The 14,177-nt window shown below is 39.3% G+C and overlaps 1 protein-coding gene across 6 annotated transcripts in view; it reads left to right on the forward strand.

Moving 5' to 3' along the window:
• The window catches only part of LOC117805057 (putative homeodomain transcription factor 2), a 49,507-nt gene that overhangs the window by 17,248 nt on the left and 18,082 nt on the right, over window positions 1-14,177 (forward strand). For all 6 annotated transcript variants that reach the window (XM_034673628.1, XM_034673631.1, XM_034673625.1 and 3 more), the window contains exons 3-4: window positions 566-646; window positions 13,486-13,542. In XM_034673628.1, coding sequence (XP_034529519.1) covers window positions 602-646; window positions 13,486-13,542 — 102 coding nt within the window. In that variant the 5' untranslated portion in view covers window positions 566-601. The remainder of the gene's footprint in view (window positions 1-565; window positions 647-13,485; window positions 13,543-14,177) is intronic.

Consider the following 14,177-nt stretch of genomic DNA (forward strand, 5'->3'; position numbering starts at 1 on the left):
CATAAGAAGTGTGTGTGTGTGTGTGTGTGTGTGTGTGTGTGTGTGTGTGTGTGTGTGTGTGTGTGTGTGTGTGTGTGTGTGTGTGTGTGTGTGTGTGTGTGTGTGTGTGTGTGTGTGTGTGTGTGTGTGTGTGTGTGTGTGTGTGTGTGTGTGTCAGAAAATGATTCAGCGAGAACATCCAGCTCTTAACCAACACCACTACAGTCTTACCTCTCTGACCAGCCAATAGAAACACTGTTTATATCACGCCATTGAAGCCTGAGTGAGAGAACCACTTATCACAGAGATTTGTGTGTGTGTGTGTGTGACTTAGGAATATATTGTGTGTTTTTCAGTGTGTGTTTCAAACAAAATCAACTCATAATCATTTCTGCATAATCAGTCGTGGCTCGTCTGTCAGTGTATTTGTGTGTGTGTGTGTGTCTTCCCCTCCCTCTCTGCTCCGTCAGTGGTTCATCATGACACACCTTCCTGCCAGGTATATAGACTTCAGTCGCCCTCTCTCTCCTCATTACTCAGTCACTCACACTGCTTTCTCTCCTTCTCTCCTGCTGTTTGATTTCAGTCTAAGATGCCCTAGACGGGGAACAGGGAAATGTAAATGGCTTCCAAAGTAAAAGATGCTGTGGTGTGGTACCAGAAAAAGGTAAGAATCTCCAATTTTTCATGCATTTGCACGCTGCGTTGGTTTTTAAATGTCACAATAGACATAAGACTCAAACTTGAAATTGTTGAAGTTTTTTTTACCCTTTAAGAATTCATACTCTATTGGAAATGTAAAGGATAACATGAGATGGCAGGTACATTATGGCTCTTTAATGTTTTAGCTCAGCATTTCTAAAGAGTTGTGGGGAATACAGAGCGAGCAGAGAGCCGTGCCGCAGACTTGGTGCAGTTTTTAAATCTGATAAACAGTTCTTTCCTCCCGTATGATCACCACCCTGTGAACTCCAAGTTGTCAACGCTTGTTTGTTTTACCTTTCTAACCCACAGACAATACCTAAAGATGAGGGACCTTTAATACAGAGCAGGAGGCTCTGTTCTGTATTAAAGGTCCCACATCTTTAGGTATTGTTCACCAACCTATTATTTGTGTGCAGAAAAAAATATGAGGGAAGTATGGCAATTCAAAGAATATTGTAAATACATAGCTGTAAGTCCACCCAATGATTTTTCACACTGTTTTCCTTTGATTACATTTTTGCTCAGTAACTTTTTATAATAATATCTGAAAATAAATAATCAGAATTGTTTAAAGCTCCTGTGAGAAGTTTTTAGCCGGTCATGAAACAGACTGATCTTAATATTGATGTCTCTGTATGATTTACAAAAGCAAACAAGACCATCCATGACAGGATTGACAATTTTCTGTTGAGCTATTTTCGATGCCTGTAACTAATGCTGCAGGCGAGGTGTCAGATGAAGTAACCCAGATAAAGAAACAGCCTTTGTTGACATTTTCCACGTTTGACTGTCAAAGGACATCAGGATGAGATTTTTCATCAGAATACACTATTTAGGCTTACAGGCAAGATCAGCGAAGACAGGTAATGCTTTGTCCATAGGCGGGCACCAAAAATGACACATACTAAAAATGAATCAGAGGAGCTTTAACAGTATTACTCTTTAAAATTATATATTAATATGCGGAGGAGGTGACCGTGAAATGGCCCAAGTTTTATCAGAATTGTTGCATGCTAAAAAATAACTAGCTTTATTGTTTAAAGCTGCGAGGAGTTTTCTGTTTGTGTCAATTGTGGATCCCCCTCTTGACAAGGTGGTACTCCCTTCATCTTTGCTGTTCTTTTCCTTTACATAGGTAGGGTAGTGTTGTCAGATACAAAAAGTTATTTTCTGAAGAAAAGTTTTAAAAGGGTTTCTTTATGGTGCTACAAGTCAACTCATCTGACACCTTCACAGTGCATCAAAGATAACCCCAAAGAAATTGTCACATAGTTTGTGGTCCTCATTGCTCTTGCAGGTTTCATAACCAGCTCAAAACTCCTGACAGGTGCTTTAATGTTTCATAAGTAGACCACAAATGAGCAAATTGTGAAGCTTACTGAATGTAATTGAGAAGCAGTCAACTATAACCTCACTGTCAAGCATTAAAAAGAAAGCTAGGTGCATGCATGCACAATATCTCAGTGGTTTCTAAATCACTGAAAGTCATATGAGTTCACAGCTACAGATTCTTGTCATCAAATCCTAAAATTACCAGCAAACTAGCATCAACTTATTGGTCTAGCTCTAAAACTAAAATCTATCTTAACAAAAAGATGCTGAAGACATAGAGTTAGGATTAGAAGTTCAGGTATTAGAGTGCGCAGACTGTTTTCGATGCACATTTCTTTGGCAGTGTCCACAGCCTGGTGTTGTGTGTCTTCTTGTTCCATGGTCTCAGATATCAGATCCTCTGCTGGACTTCAACTCTGCTCCCCCCGTCCGCAGCTCTCAGCTTACACACCCGTCTGCCTCTCTCAGGCCTGTCTGTCTGTCTGTCTACGACCCTGTCTCTCTCTTTTTTGACCGCCTCTGCCCGTTATTGCTCCCTGGCGACCTTTCTCCCTCCATATCTGTCTTTTTTTTGGTCTTTCACCTGTCTGCCCCTGTCTCTCTGATGTTCTGCTTGCACCTGGCAGATCTAACGTCAGCAAAAGCTTTCACTGGAATCACATCACACCGAAGATGACTCATATGAGAAGTTAGAAACATAATGAAAGGTCTGAGCGCTGCTGTCTGATTTATACAAACAACTGTCTAATGAGCAACTTTCTCAGCTTTGCTTCTGTGTTTTAGTTCTTACAATAATCCTAATGTGTAGCAGTAGAATTCAAATTACATTTGGTCCCCAATTAGGCTTTTCTTTTCTAGTTTAGAGATCCATTAGTCTGGTCTGAAAACTGGATTCAAAGCAGAACAATCGTTTTATTCTTCCAGTAATTTAAACTTTGCAGCTTTATTGTTGTCTGCTGATTTAGCTTGTCTGGGCAGAGGCGCACCAGTGACGGCAAGCATTGAGTCATCAGAGCCATTTCTGGAGAAGCCCACACCTGTCTGGCTGCCCTCAGGGCTCCCAATGACGTTACCTTTCCACAACTTAAGAGTTTTTCTTTCTCTTTGACTACCCCGACATGAAGGTGAAAAGGCACAGATACAGACGCAGATGTTTCACGATAAACAGGGCTCTCTCGGTTTTAAGTCAACCTGACAGAGTGATTCGTATGTCTCCAATGATTCAAATATCTTTGTCTTCCCTGAGGTTCATTGGACAACAGATAACTGGGCACATATGCAAGCCCCAGAGGTCACACACGGTTTCAGCGCAGCTATTATATTCCATTAAATTTAGCATCAGCTTAGCATAATGCCAAACCACAGGCTATCTCTAGCTCTCCCTTGTATGTTCAGTAAGCAACTTGAAATCTTGCCAAACAAACAAACACTGCCCTCAGGACACTATTAAGGTGTGTGTATGTGTGTATTTTTAAGTGATTGCGTCGCTCTTAAGTAGCCTTACAGCCGGAGAAAAACCCTGCTATGTTTATCGCCTTGATTGTATAAGTGTTAGTGAATCACCAAATCTGTTTTTCGTCATACATGATCTAACTAGTCCAGCTTTGTATGTGTCTTTTTAAAATGTTGTCCTGACAGCCTGCTACAATGGCAGTTAATCACACATTTCAATATGTTTAAACACAACTGTCCTTTACAAAATCTTATTCCCTGATTCTTGTGATATTAGACAGAAAAGGCTGTGTGTGTTTTGAGTACTTTACGTCAAAATAAATGACAGTTCAGAGGATTATCTTGAGTAACAGTAAGCTTGCTTCTTATTTTTTTTAAAAACCTTATATTTCTTTGTTTATTTTAACTTAATGCTGTATTAGCTTACACAAGTTTACTTCCACTGTCTTAGATTTGTTCCAGGTATCTCAGAAATCATAAAGGGTAAAGCTAACTTTTGGGTTACACACCACTTGAGTAAATGCAGAAACCTATTTGTGAATTTTGGGTGAACTGACCCTTTAAATTCTGCCTTTCAATGTAATGCAATCAACACTTTCAAAGTTCGGTGTTCCCTTTTTGGTTCACTTTCAATGAAAAGTGTTGTAAAAACATGGCACAGCTCTTTTTCTGTATGATAGTGAATGAAGCGCATGGACAGGAAATCATTCAAACTAGTGGAAATTATAGATTTCACAGAGGTCCAGATTTCCCAACAGGTCCCTGAAGCTCACATTACTGCTCTGGGCTCTGTAGCCTCAGCAGCCCGCCGGCAGCATCTCGCATGACGCACACTATATTTCCGTCCGTGCCGTGTCTGCAGACGCGCTGCAAATAGACTCGCAGTGATGTTTGTGTGCAAGCTGCTTTTTCAGTCGCAGCACACTGCCCTGCCAAAGCACATGTAGACGTGTACTCTATATCTGTTACTGCGGCAGACTCACTTCCTTGTTTTATTTTCTGTAAAGTCTGACGCGTTGAGCTCACTTTTGCCCAGCTGGAGGTAAAGCCTGGCACTTTTGGCATGTCTGTGAGACATTTGAGCTTAAAAAGCTGCACTACAATAAATCAGCTTACTAGCCGATGTGTGTGCTGGCTTTAAGGCCTATTTTAAGACAAGTGACACAGTTCTTGTTCCTGGTATGTGGGTGAGAGTGGTGGATTTTCACGACTGTACAAGCTCAGTATGGTTTCATAAGAAGAAAACGACTATAATTAAAGAAGAAAAGTAGATTATCATTCATATTAATATGATTGATTAATTTTATATTACAATTTGTTTTCTCTGTCATTTGGCCAAGAGTTAAGTTTTTTAATCTACAACTATTCTGACAAACATTAATTTTTCACCTTTCAGGCAACAATGACACAAATTTGCTCTTGGAGCTTACTTAAGTACTGAAATTTGCAGGAGTTTCTATTTTAATTTGATTGTAAGTTAAATATGTTTAAGCTTTTAAAAAAACAAGCACTTAAAGACCTCACCCTGAGTGTTTGAATGTAGTGCATAAGGACAAATAAAAATGTTTAGTTAATAACAAACCCCATTTTGATTCAGTATAGAGACATGTATATATGATTGATCATTGTCAGATATTTTGTAGTCTGACCTGTAGATAGAAAGAATAGACCGTTGTTGAGATTACCAGCAAAAAAAATTGTATGATCTCAGTATTATTTGTCTTTGTTTTTAAGCAAAAGAGCCAAACACCCCCTGTTTCTAACTTCATTTTAAGAAGAACTGGTGCGTTGATTTGTCTTAAGTGTATGAGAATTTAATGTCTAAGTTTTACACTACAACTTAGACTAAAGATATTTTTACATGTTACCATTAAATTAATGTTTTTCACAGTCCTAGTGTCCAAGACTGGATGGTCTAAATCAATTTGAGTTCAAATATGTCAAATGCATTGATATTGAAAGTAATCTTTAGTGGCACCCCTGAACTGATTGTATAGTGTGTAAAAATAATAACACAACCTGTACACATTTCAAATAGCTTCCCTTTCGTTCTCCTGAGAAGTTCAGCAGGCAGGGAGTGAAAAATCTCTGCATTCATTGATAAATGACCTGTGTGTGTTTCTGCCTGCCAAGAGCAGATTCTCCCATCTGTCACACAAACACACACTCACTCTACAAGAACACCTTTGTGTGTGAGTGTGTTTCCTTGGTCACACCTGAAAACACAGCGTAGGGGTTAAATTTGATGCCACGGCCAGCTGACCAACACAACTCTTCTGTTGAAATGTTTGTTAAACATGAAGTGATGATCATTTTAGATTCATAACACATCTGTAAGCACATACTTGAGTTATTTTAAGACAAATGTTTCATCTGTAGTGATTTGTGGGTGATTTAACTCAGTTTTGGTATCAAGTGAGTAGTTGAAAATCATATTTGAAGTTAATTACCTTAAGGTTTGGGGCTTTTGATTGGACAAATAATCGATTGTTTTGATATCAAATGAGAGACGTTTCTAATTAATGAAAGATTGGTTCAGGCTCATTTGGATTAATCAGTAAAGCTGTTCTTTGAGTCGTTTTAGTCTGGAAACTTTCCATTTGTTACACACGGCCCTTGAAACTTAAACTAGCCTGTTAACCAGCAGCATGTTTGCTCTGGTGTTTAATCAGTGCTTGCCAAAGCTGACCAAACCCACACAGACGCATATAGAGCTGCTTCTGTCAAACAGGTGAGGTGGTTTCCATCACAGAGACGACTGAGGTTCTAGAAGGAAGCAGGAAAAGGCAAATGAATGATCTCCAGTGTTAGCTTCAAGTAATGTCATTTCCACTTGTATAATGTTTTCATAAGGAGTACTAAACTATATATTAGTCAGTATGAAAGTCAACAAGTTAATAACTCATTCCCACAAGATAATTAACTTGTGCACACATTATAAATGATCACCTGAGGGGTTCAACATTTTTCCCATTTTCTTCCCCACTGAGATTAGATTTCAACCAAACAGCTACCCCTTCAAGATGATTTAAGCACAGACAGCCTGAAGTATCCAAACCTCACATGTACACTACCAGTCAAAAGTTTGGACACACCTTCTCATTCAATGGTTTTTATTTATTTTAGTTATTTTCAACATTGTAGATTAATACTGAAGACATCACAACTATGAAATAATCTGGTTTTGCCATAACATGCATTACAACAGTAGTCAAAAAGGGCAATCGGGGCACTGGTGGCCTAGCGGCCTAAGCGCCCCACATACAGAGGCTACAGTCCTCATCCCAGGGGTCGCCGGTTCGATTCCCGGCCGGTCGACCATTTCCTGCATGTCTTCCCCCACTCTCTACTCCCCACATTTCCTGTCTCTCTTCAGCTGTCCTATAAAATAAAGGCAAAAAGGCCAAAAAATATAACTTTAAAAAAGGGCAATCAATTGTGTACTAACCCTACCTCTGAACAACTGATGGTCTAAAACACATTAAGAAGGCAAGTCATTCTACAAATGAACTCATGACAAGGCTCATGTTAATTAGAAACCATTCCAGGAGACCACTTCATGAAGCAGACTGAGAGAATACCAAGAGTGTGCAAAGCTTTCATCGAGGAAAAAGGAGACTACTTTACAGAATCTAAAATATAAAACATATTCTGGTTTGTTTAACACTTTTTTGTTAATTTAATAATTCCATATGTGTTCTTTTCCTCATTAAGTACAGCAGCTCAAGAGCCCACAGTCGCAGCAGGTTGTGAGTTAAAGAAGAAATCACTCTCCTCCCTGTTTCATTTGATCAGGCGGTAACTTGACGCCCCACGTTTGAACCCAAGTCTCTACGGATATCAAATGAATGGCATCCATTGCGGCCCATTAACACTATAGGTTGACACCTAGTTTGTGTGTCAATGTGTTAAACCTGCATATCTGAGTACTGTACACATACCCTCCATATCCCTTCAAACCAGTATCCATTTATCTGTGTGTGTGTCTGACTCCCCTACTACTGCAGAGGAGGTTGTTACATAACTCTCTCTAACATAATCCCCATCTCTCTTTCTCTTCATCCGTCGTCATGGTGACCCCAGCACTGCCGCAGCGGCACACTTGGCATCATCTTCTTCACTTCTGATGCTCTCTTACTGCTGGATTCGCTTTTCAAATTGTTGAAGTCTGAATTTGGTGCAGATCATTCACCAAGACTAGGCAAATGCAAACTTTTATTTCATGCATATTTTGGTATCATATATGTAAATACACTGCAACATTACTGCCTTTCATACATGTAGGAAAGAGGGGAACATATGTATAGATAAGTGTGTGCATGTTTGCGCATGTGTGTGTGGATAAGAGGATTTCCAATGCTGTTAATTCCACTCTGTCACCTCTCAGTCACCTTATTACTCCATGATGTAACAATGGGTGTGTGTGTGTGAATGTGTGTGAGAAATGTACCCCTCTTTCCATACCTGCCCTCCTTATCGCCACTCTGTCCTGCTTTATCTTTCTGCTCCATAGTCTGGTCATGTTCGCCCTCTGGCCGTCCTCCACATACACTCTCCCATCATCCTCTCCTATCTGTGTGTGTGCGTGTGTTTTTAATAGGTTGAGTGATGTGGAAAATTAGCTGTCAGCCCCAATGTCACACAGTAAATCAGACGTCAGATTTAATGGTATTCAGTACCCAGATTAAAGTGTTTTTCTCCACTGGTGGAGCCTCAGCAGCGTTTGTCAGTAAGTCACAGTATAATCATGATGATACACACACAGGAGTGTAATTTAGTTTGTTAAATGAGCAGATGAGTTAGCTATAGTGCTGTAGTACATTTTAAAAAGTCACGCAAAGTACCTTCAAGGGGATAAAAGCCCATTAAAATATAACATCTCTCGACAATGAAAGAAGTAATTTGGCATTTTTGAATTGTAAATATGTTGTACAGGAATTTATGTTATAAATCTTAAGTTGAACAGCAGTTAACAAAACGGTCCCACCGTAAGGTCCGTCAGAGCAGTGTCTTTTTATGATCTGCAAATTCAAATAAGACCATCTGGAACTATTTTTATATTGAATGTCTCAACTGGAAGCACTGCGAGGGGTCGGTGTCAGACCAGATGACTGACAGCACGCTGAAGAAAAAGCCATTACTTACACTTTCAACAACAAATACTCACAATGATTGACACATTTTAATGTTGAAAGAGAGCAGGATACATTTTTTTTAAAAGTTATATTTTTGGGGGCTTTTAATCAGAGAGGATATGATAGTGAGTAGAGCAGGAAATTGGGAAAGAGTGGGGAGGGACATTTGAGAAAGGGACAGCTGGTTGGAATTGACTCTTGGCCGCCTACTTGAGGACAATAGCCTCTGTATATGGGGAACACCACTAGGTCAAACCAGCACCCGAGGATACGATTTTATCGCCATAAAATACTACCTTGGCATGTACAAGATGAGATCAGCCAAGTGATAAGATGTACATCTTTGTCCACAGGGGTTACCAAAATTGACACAAATCAAAAACTCCTCATAGCAGCTTTAAAATGTATGTTTCAGAGGACTTAAAGCCAACCGAAACGAATACTAATTCATCTTTATGACCAACAAATGCAGACAAGACTATCAGCATGAATATTGGAAGTTTTTATTAAATCATTTTTAATACTTGTCAGACAAGTGATTTAATAAACCAAAGGTTCTCGATGAGTGGTACATTTGACTGAAATAATAAAAGCAGGATTAGACTCTTTGTTAAAAAAGCGACTTGTACATGTTTCAGTCAAAACCAGTAAAGAAGTAAAGGCCCGGTTTTGTTCACATGAGCGCCAAAATGTACACAAACCTAAAGTTCCTCACAGGAGCTTTAAAGGAACATAAAGTACTAAACTGTCTCAGAAAGAGAGTTTGCTTTGTTTGGTTGAATTAGACACAACTATATGATCATATGGGACTTGGCACCTTACAGACAAAAGAAGTTTGAACTATGCTAGGTAATGCTGAGGTGTCATGACCCCCAGATTCTGTTATAAGAATCTATGTTTTGTACAACTAAAGCAAAGCAAAGTGTGATTCACTTCATAATAGAAGTTTAAAGTTGTGCAGTACGAACCAACTTCAGATCAGAGTCAGTCTTTGCATCTCATATGAGCATGTATGATGTGACACACTTGATGACACACAATCCATCCTTGTTGGGACCACTAAGATATCAAAAGTGCCTTAGCTAGAGACGTAGAAGCACCAAAACGTATCATTTCTTATTTTACTATACATAAGACTTGATTTCAGGGGTATTTATTACAGACACTGACAGGAAGAAGATAAAAACAATCTCCAGGTCAATCCAGTTCTGATAGAAAAAGGGGAAAAAAAGAAAAGATTTAAGGATCAACTTTTACCCGATTGTTGACTCTTTCTGTCATCAGTTCTTGGAATTGTCTGCTCACGCCATATCCTGCCTCTCCTTGCATCCCCCTTTCCCTCATCTTTGACCTCTCCTCCTCCCTTTCTATCCATGTTTAATGTTGTCTCATTAAAGATGCAGAGTTTCCACTGGCAAGCTTGCGGGTTGACCCAGACTCGTTGCCTTTGAGACTCACACAAACTCACTTGCATGAATACGCTGATCTGCTGAGGTCAGTTTATCAGCTGATTTGCAGAAGTCTCTGAAACACACGTGCTGTATGAAAAATTGTGTGACTTTAAATTCCTTCCGGTCCTTTTTTCTCCTTCACATTGAGCGGACAAAGCTGAGTGTTATCTGTGAATGGAGATAAGGAGACATGAGACTCTTTCAGGGTGAACTGGTACAGTTTGTTCTGGTAGGGTTTGTTTGTTTTCTTATGTATGTTCTGAGGTCAGATGTCTGAAGGTGGTACAAAACTATCTTGTTCCCACCGTAACAGCACTCTTTCCACTGTCTGCTCTCTCTGTCCCTCTACTCTGCTTTGGACAAACACACCAGCTCTATTTATGATTCCTGAGATCTGCATGCTCCCATTTTCCTCAGAGTGACACCCTCTCCACTTCAGTGTGGGTGGCAATGATTGATACAGGTCAGAGGACCAGATAATAGTGTCAAACTTGCCTTGTAAAGTTCCTTCCAGTTGATCCTTAACATGCTGGACCTTTTTCAGCGGCCCCACTTCATAGACAACAAAGAAAAAGCGAAGCCTGCAATTTAAAAAGTAAATAAGAGGCAGACAGTGAGAAGGGCCCATCATATGGAAAGTGTTATTTCTTGTTTTGTGTGAGGGTTTGGCAAGTGTGAGACTGCTGAGTATGGCATACTTACACTTGTGTTGTCAAACCACGTGTCAGTCTGTAGAACTTTGTTCATAATCTAAGTGTTCAAAGGTGCCAAATATACTTTTCTACCTTTTAAAAATTACCCAATATATTCTTTGTTGTTTTCTCGATTTATCCAGTCTTATGGAAGTCAGATTATTCTGTTTTCTATGAGAAAATATTCCCTCCTTCTCATTTGATCTATTACCTCAGTAAATGTTTGAGTTGTTGTCTCAGATACTTTACTGCAGGCTTTTTTTTATTAAAACATGGAGCTTTCCAAAATTTGGGTTCCAATTTAGAGTTAAAGAGTGGACAATAAAGCAGCTTATGGTGTGACTAACTGTGATTTACAATAGGGATAATACATTAATCTAGTTAAACATTGTCACTCTTGCTAGTCAGCACCAAAATAACTAGTCTGTTTAACAAATGAATAATGCTTTTTTTATTGTAGGCCAGAAATTATGGTTGCGTCAGCTGTAGCACCATCACCCGTCACTAGCCGGGTCTGTAGCTCTGGTTAATGGCTACTGCAGTAATGCGTTAATGCTCTTGTACCCCGATATAAACAAACACAGATCATGGATGGTATCTCGTAGCATGGCACGATTTAGACTGGTCAGTTACGGAACATCCCGACTTTACAAGTCCTTTCAACAGCAACGTTTTAAAGATAAGTTACTTCTGCCCTCGAAAAACATAGGATAACAAATCTTTTGAGCCGTTATGATGATTGTGAGTGGCGGTGTGGTTACTACGTCCATGTCTCCTATGTGTATTGAAATATGCATTTATTTATTTACAGTCTAAGATTAAGTTCTACAGAAGTTCTTTATCAAAAACCACTCTCAAAGTTTCCATGAAACCTGTTCAAAGTAGGGATGTCAATTTTAAGTATTTTCCGTGATGGATTTTTGGAATTATAAATGATCAATTATCGATTAATCAATAAAAAAACATTGTTATTCTTATGTCAAAAACAATGCCAAACACGTTTTCCCCCAAAATTATATTTTCTACAACAACAAAATGCATATAACTGACTGTATTGAATACGGGTACATGTTTAACACCCTGAATATCAACGAGCAGGCTCATAAAAAATGTATTCTCCGCGGACATATCTTATAAAGTAAAGGCTCATAATACTAACAGAAAAGTACTTCAGACTCACAGTGTCCAGTTTTCTGCCTACTCGTTCTTCTTAATGAAAATAAGCGTGTGTACGTGGTCAGGTGTCAGCCGGGAGCGCAACCGGGTCATAATCAGCAGCAGCATAAAAGCTCACACGGCTCTGATGTTGCTGTTCTGCAAACAAAGCCTATTAGCAATTCCCACCAGTCTGTTGGCTTTGTATCTAAAGGTGGGAAATGTCCTGTTTAAAGTTGTCAACCTTTGTGTCCGTGTCGTTGTTGGCAGCAGTTGCGCATTGATCCTCTTTAAAAAGCGCACGTGGAGACCTGACGCACAGCCGCAGCCACCAGCTGAGCGTCTCCGCTGTGCGCAACACCTTTAACAGCTGATTCACATCGAAACATAGTTTAAACTTAAAACACCTCCCTGATAGCTGAGTGTAATATGAGACCACATGAGGTTTGTTACACGTGACGGAAAATTAAAAACAAAAATGTGTGTTTCATGTAATTTTTTAACAATCAATGAATCAATACTTGGTTTATTGTTTACATTCCTAGTTCAAAGGGAAAATTATATAGTTTTGTGCTTGAATGTAACCCCCCATATTTTGATCTGTGTAAAATTTGTACATGAAGTCGATAATGACTTTGGGCTATTTGTTATGTAACATTGTCAAAAAGTTTTGCAAAGAATATTTTATTACCTCAAAGCTACTTAATGTTTTTAGCTGTCTTTGAGCAGAGTTAACAAAGATGTCTCTTTTTCACCTTCAGAAGAATACAACATCTTCTGCATTAAGACTGATTATTACTATACAGTACTTTTTAATGCCTGACTTCCACCTTTTTTATTTGACTGATATTTTTCCCTGTATGCTTACCCATGTTAGATACCTAGTTTGATTGACCAGCAACCTTTTCAAAGAAGATATGTGTCTTTATAGGGTCTGAGGTCCTAATATGGGTCAACTCTTGTTCCTGAGTGGTTAGTCTTTCTGGTTGATCATTAACCATGTTTAAACACTCAGAGGTGAACATGTGGGAAAATGTATTTAAAAGTGAAGGCCTGAGGTCAGAAAGTGATGGATTCTTCTCCATGCAGGTCTCGATGCCCCCCAAGCTTTCAAAATCTTTAAGTTTCATCAGCCTGCTTTAAATTACTCACAATGATGATAGTGCAGCTTGTTTTATGAGACCTTGACAGCTCCAATTGTGAAGCAACAGCTTCAAAACCCAGAACAAAAACATGAATCATAATGATTTGTTTTTGCAGACTCATCACAATCTTGACAATCATAATTTGATTTGATATAATGATGCAGCTGAAAACAAAGAGGAGTGCTGGCAGTACACTTTGTTTTAATGGAGGCCTTTGCCACCTTTTTTAGGCACCATAAATCTTCCAGGGAAACATTCATGTTCTTGGGAAAGCTTTTAGAGAAGCTTTTATTGTAACTCAGATAATAATTCATTTGTCTTGAGAAGGATGTTGAATTCATTGCATCTTGAAACTAAAACTCAAAGCCTGGTTCCTGTTTTGTGCAGCTATTCTAGCCATGTTTAATCCTTAACCCTTTCTCTGTCTGTTTGTTTTCAGATTGGCGCCTATGACCAGCAGATATGGGAGAAATCAGTGGAGCAGAGAGAAATAAAGGTATGTTTGTTTTGTTGGTTTACTCTGCATATCTGTGGTTCTGTTTTTTTCTACTTTTTTCTGTTTGTGTTTTCTTTCTGTACTCAAATGTCTCTCCTCATCCTCTTTTTCTTCCTGTTCTTTTTGTCAAGCATCTTCTGTTTCTCCTTCTTCCCTTCTTCTTCTTTTCCTCCTTTTAATTTGATTCAGTTTTGTCTCTCACCATGCTGCCAGTTCTTTTCCAGTGTTTTTCTGTTTAACCCTTTCCTCTCTGCCTCTCTGGCTGGGTGTCACTTACCCATCTCTCCTCCATCTGTTCTTCTCCATCTTCATCCATCTTTTTCCTCTACAGTTTATTTCACTGGTGAGTACACAGTGAGGGGAGGATGAGCCCCCTTGTTGTTCCACAGTGCACGTCTGCTCAGGCACCTTGTAGACTGCTAGACTGTGATTGTTTGGGTTGGCAGTGTCAGATTCTGGTGTGTTTTGTAACCCCACTGTGCGTTCACACTGTAGCAACACTTCTTTACGATTGGCTAACAGGAAAAAAAAAACTCTCCTAAAATTTCCTCGTAGACAAATGAGGGACCTGAGAAGCTGTGGCCTCCATGGTTGCTGTGTTGTGAACATGGATGAACAGCTGTAGTCATGTGGTC

This window comes from Notolabrus celidotus, chromosome 21, assembly GCF_009762535.1.
Source record: "Notolabrus celidotus isolate fNotCel1 chromosome 21, fNotCel1.pri, whole genome shotgun sequence".
NCBI lineage: Eukaryota > Metazoa > Chordata > Actinopteri > Labriformes > Labridae > Notolabrus > Notolabrus celidotus.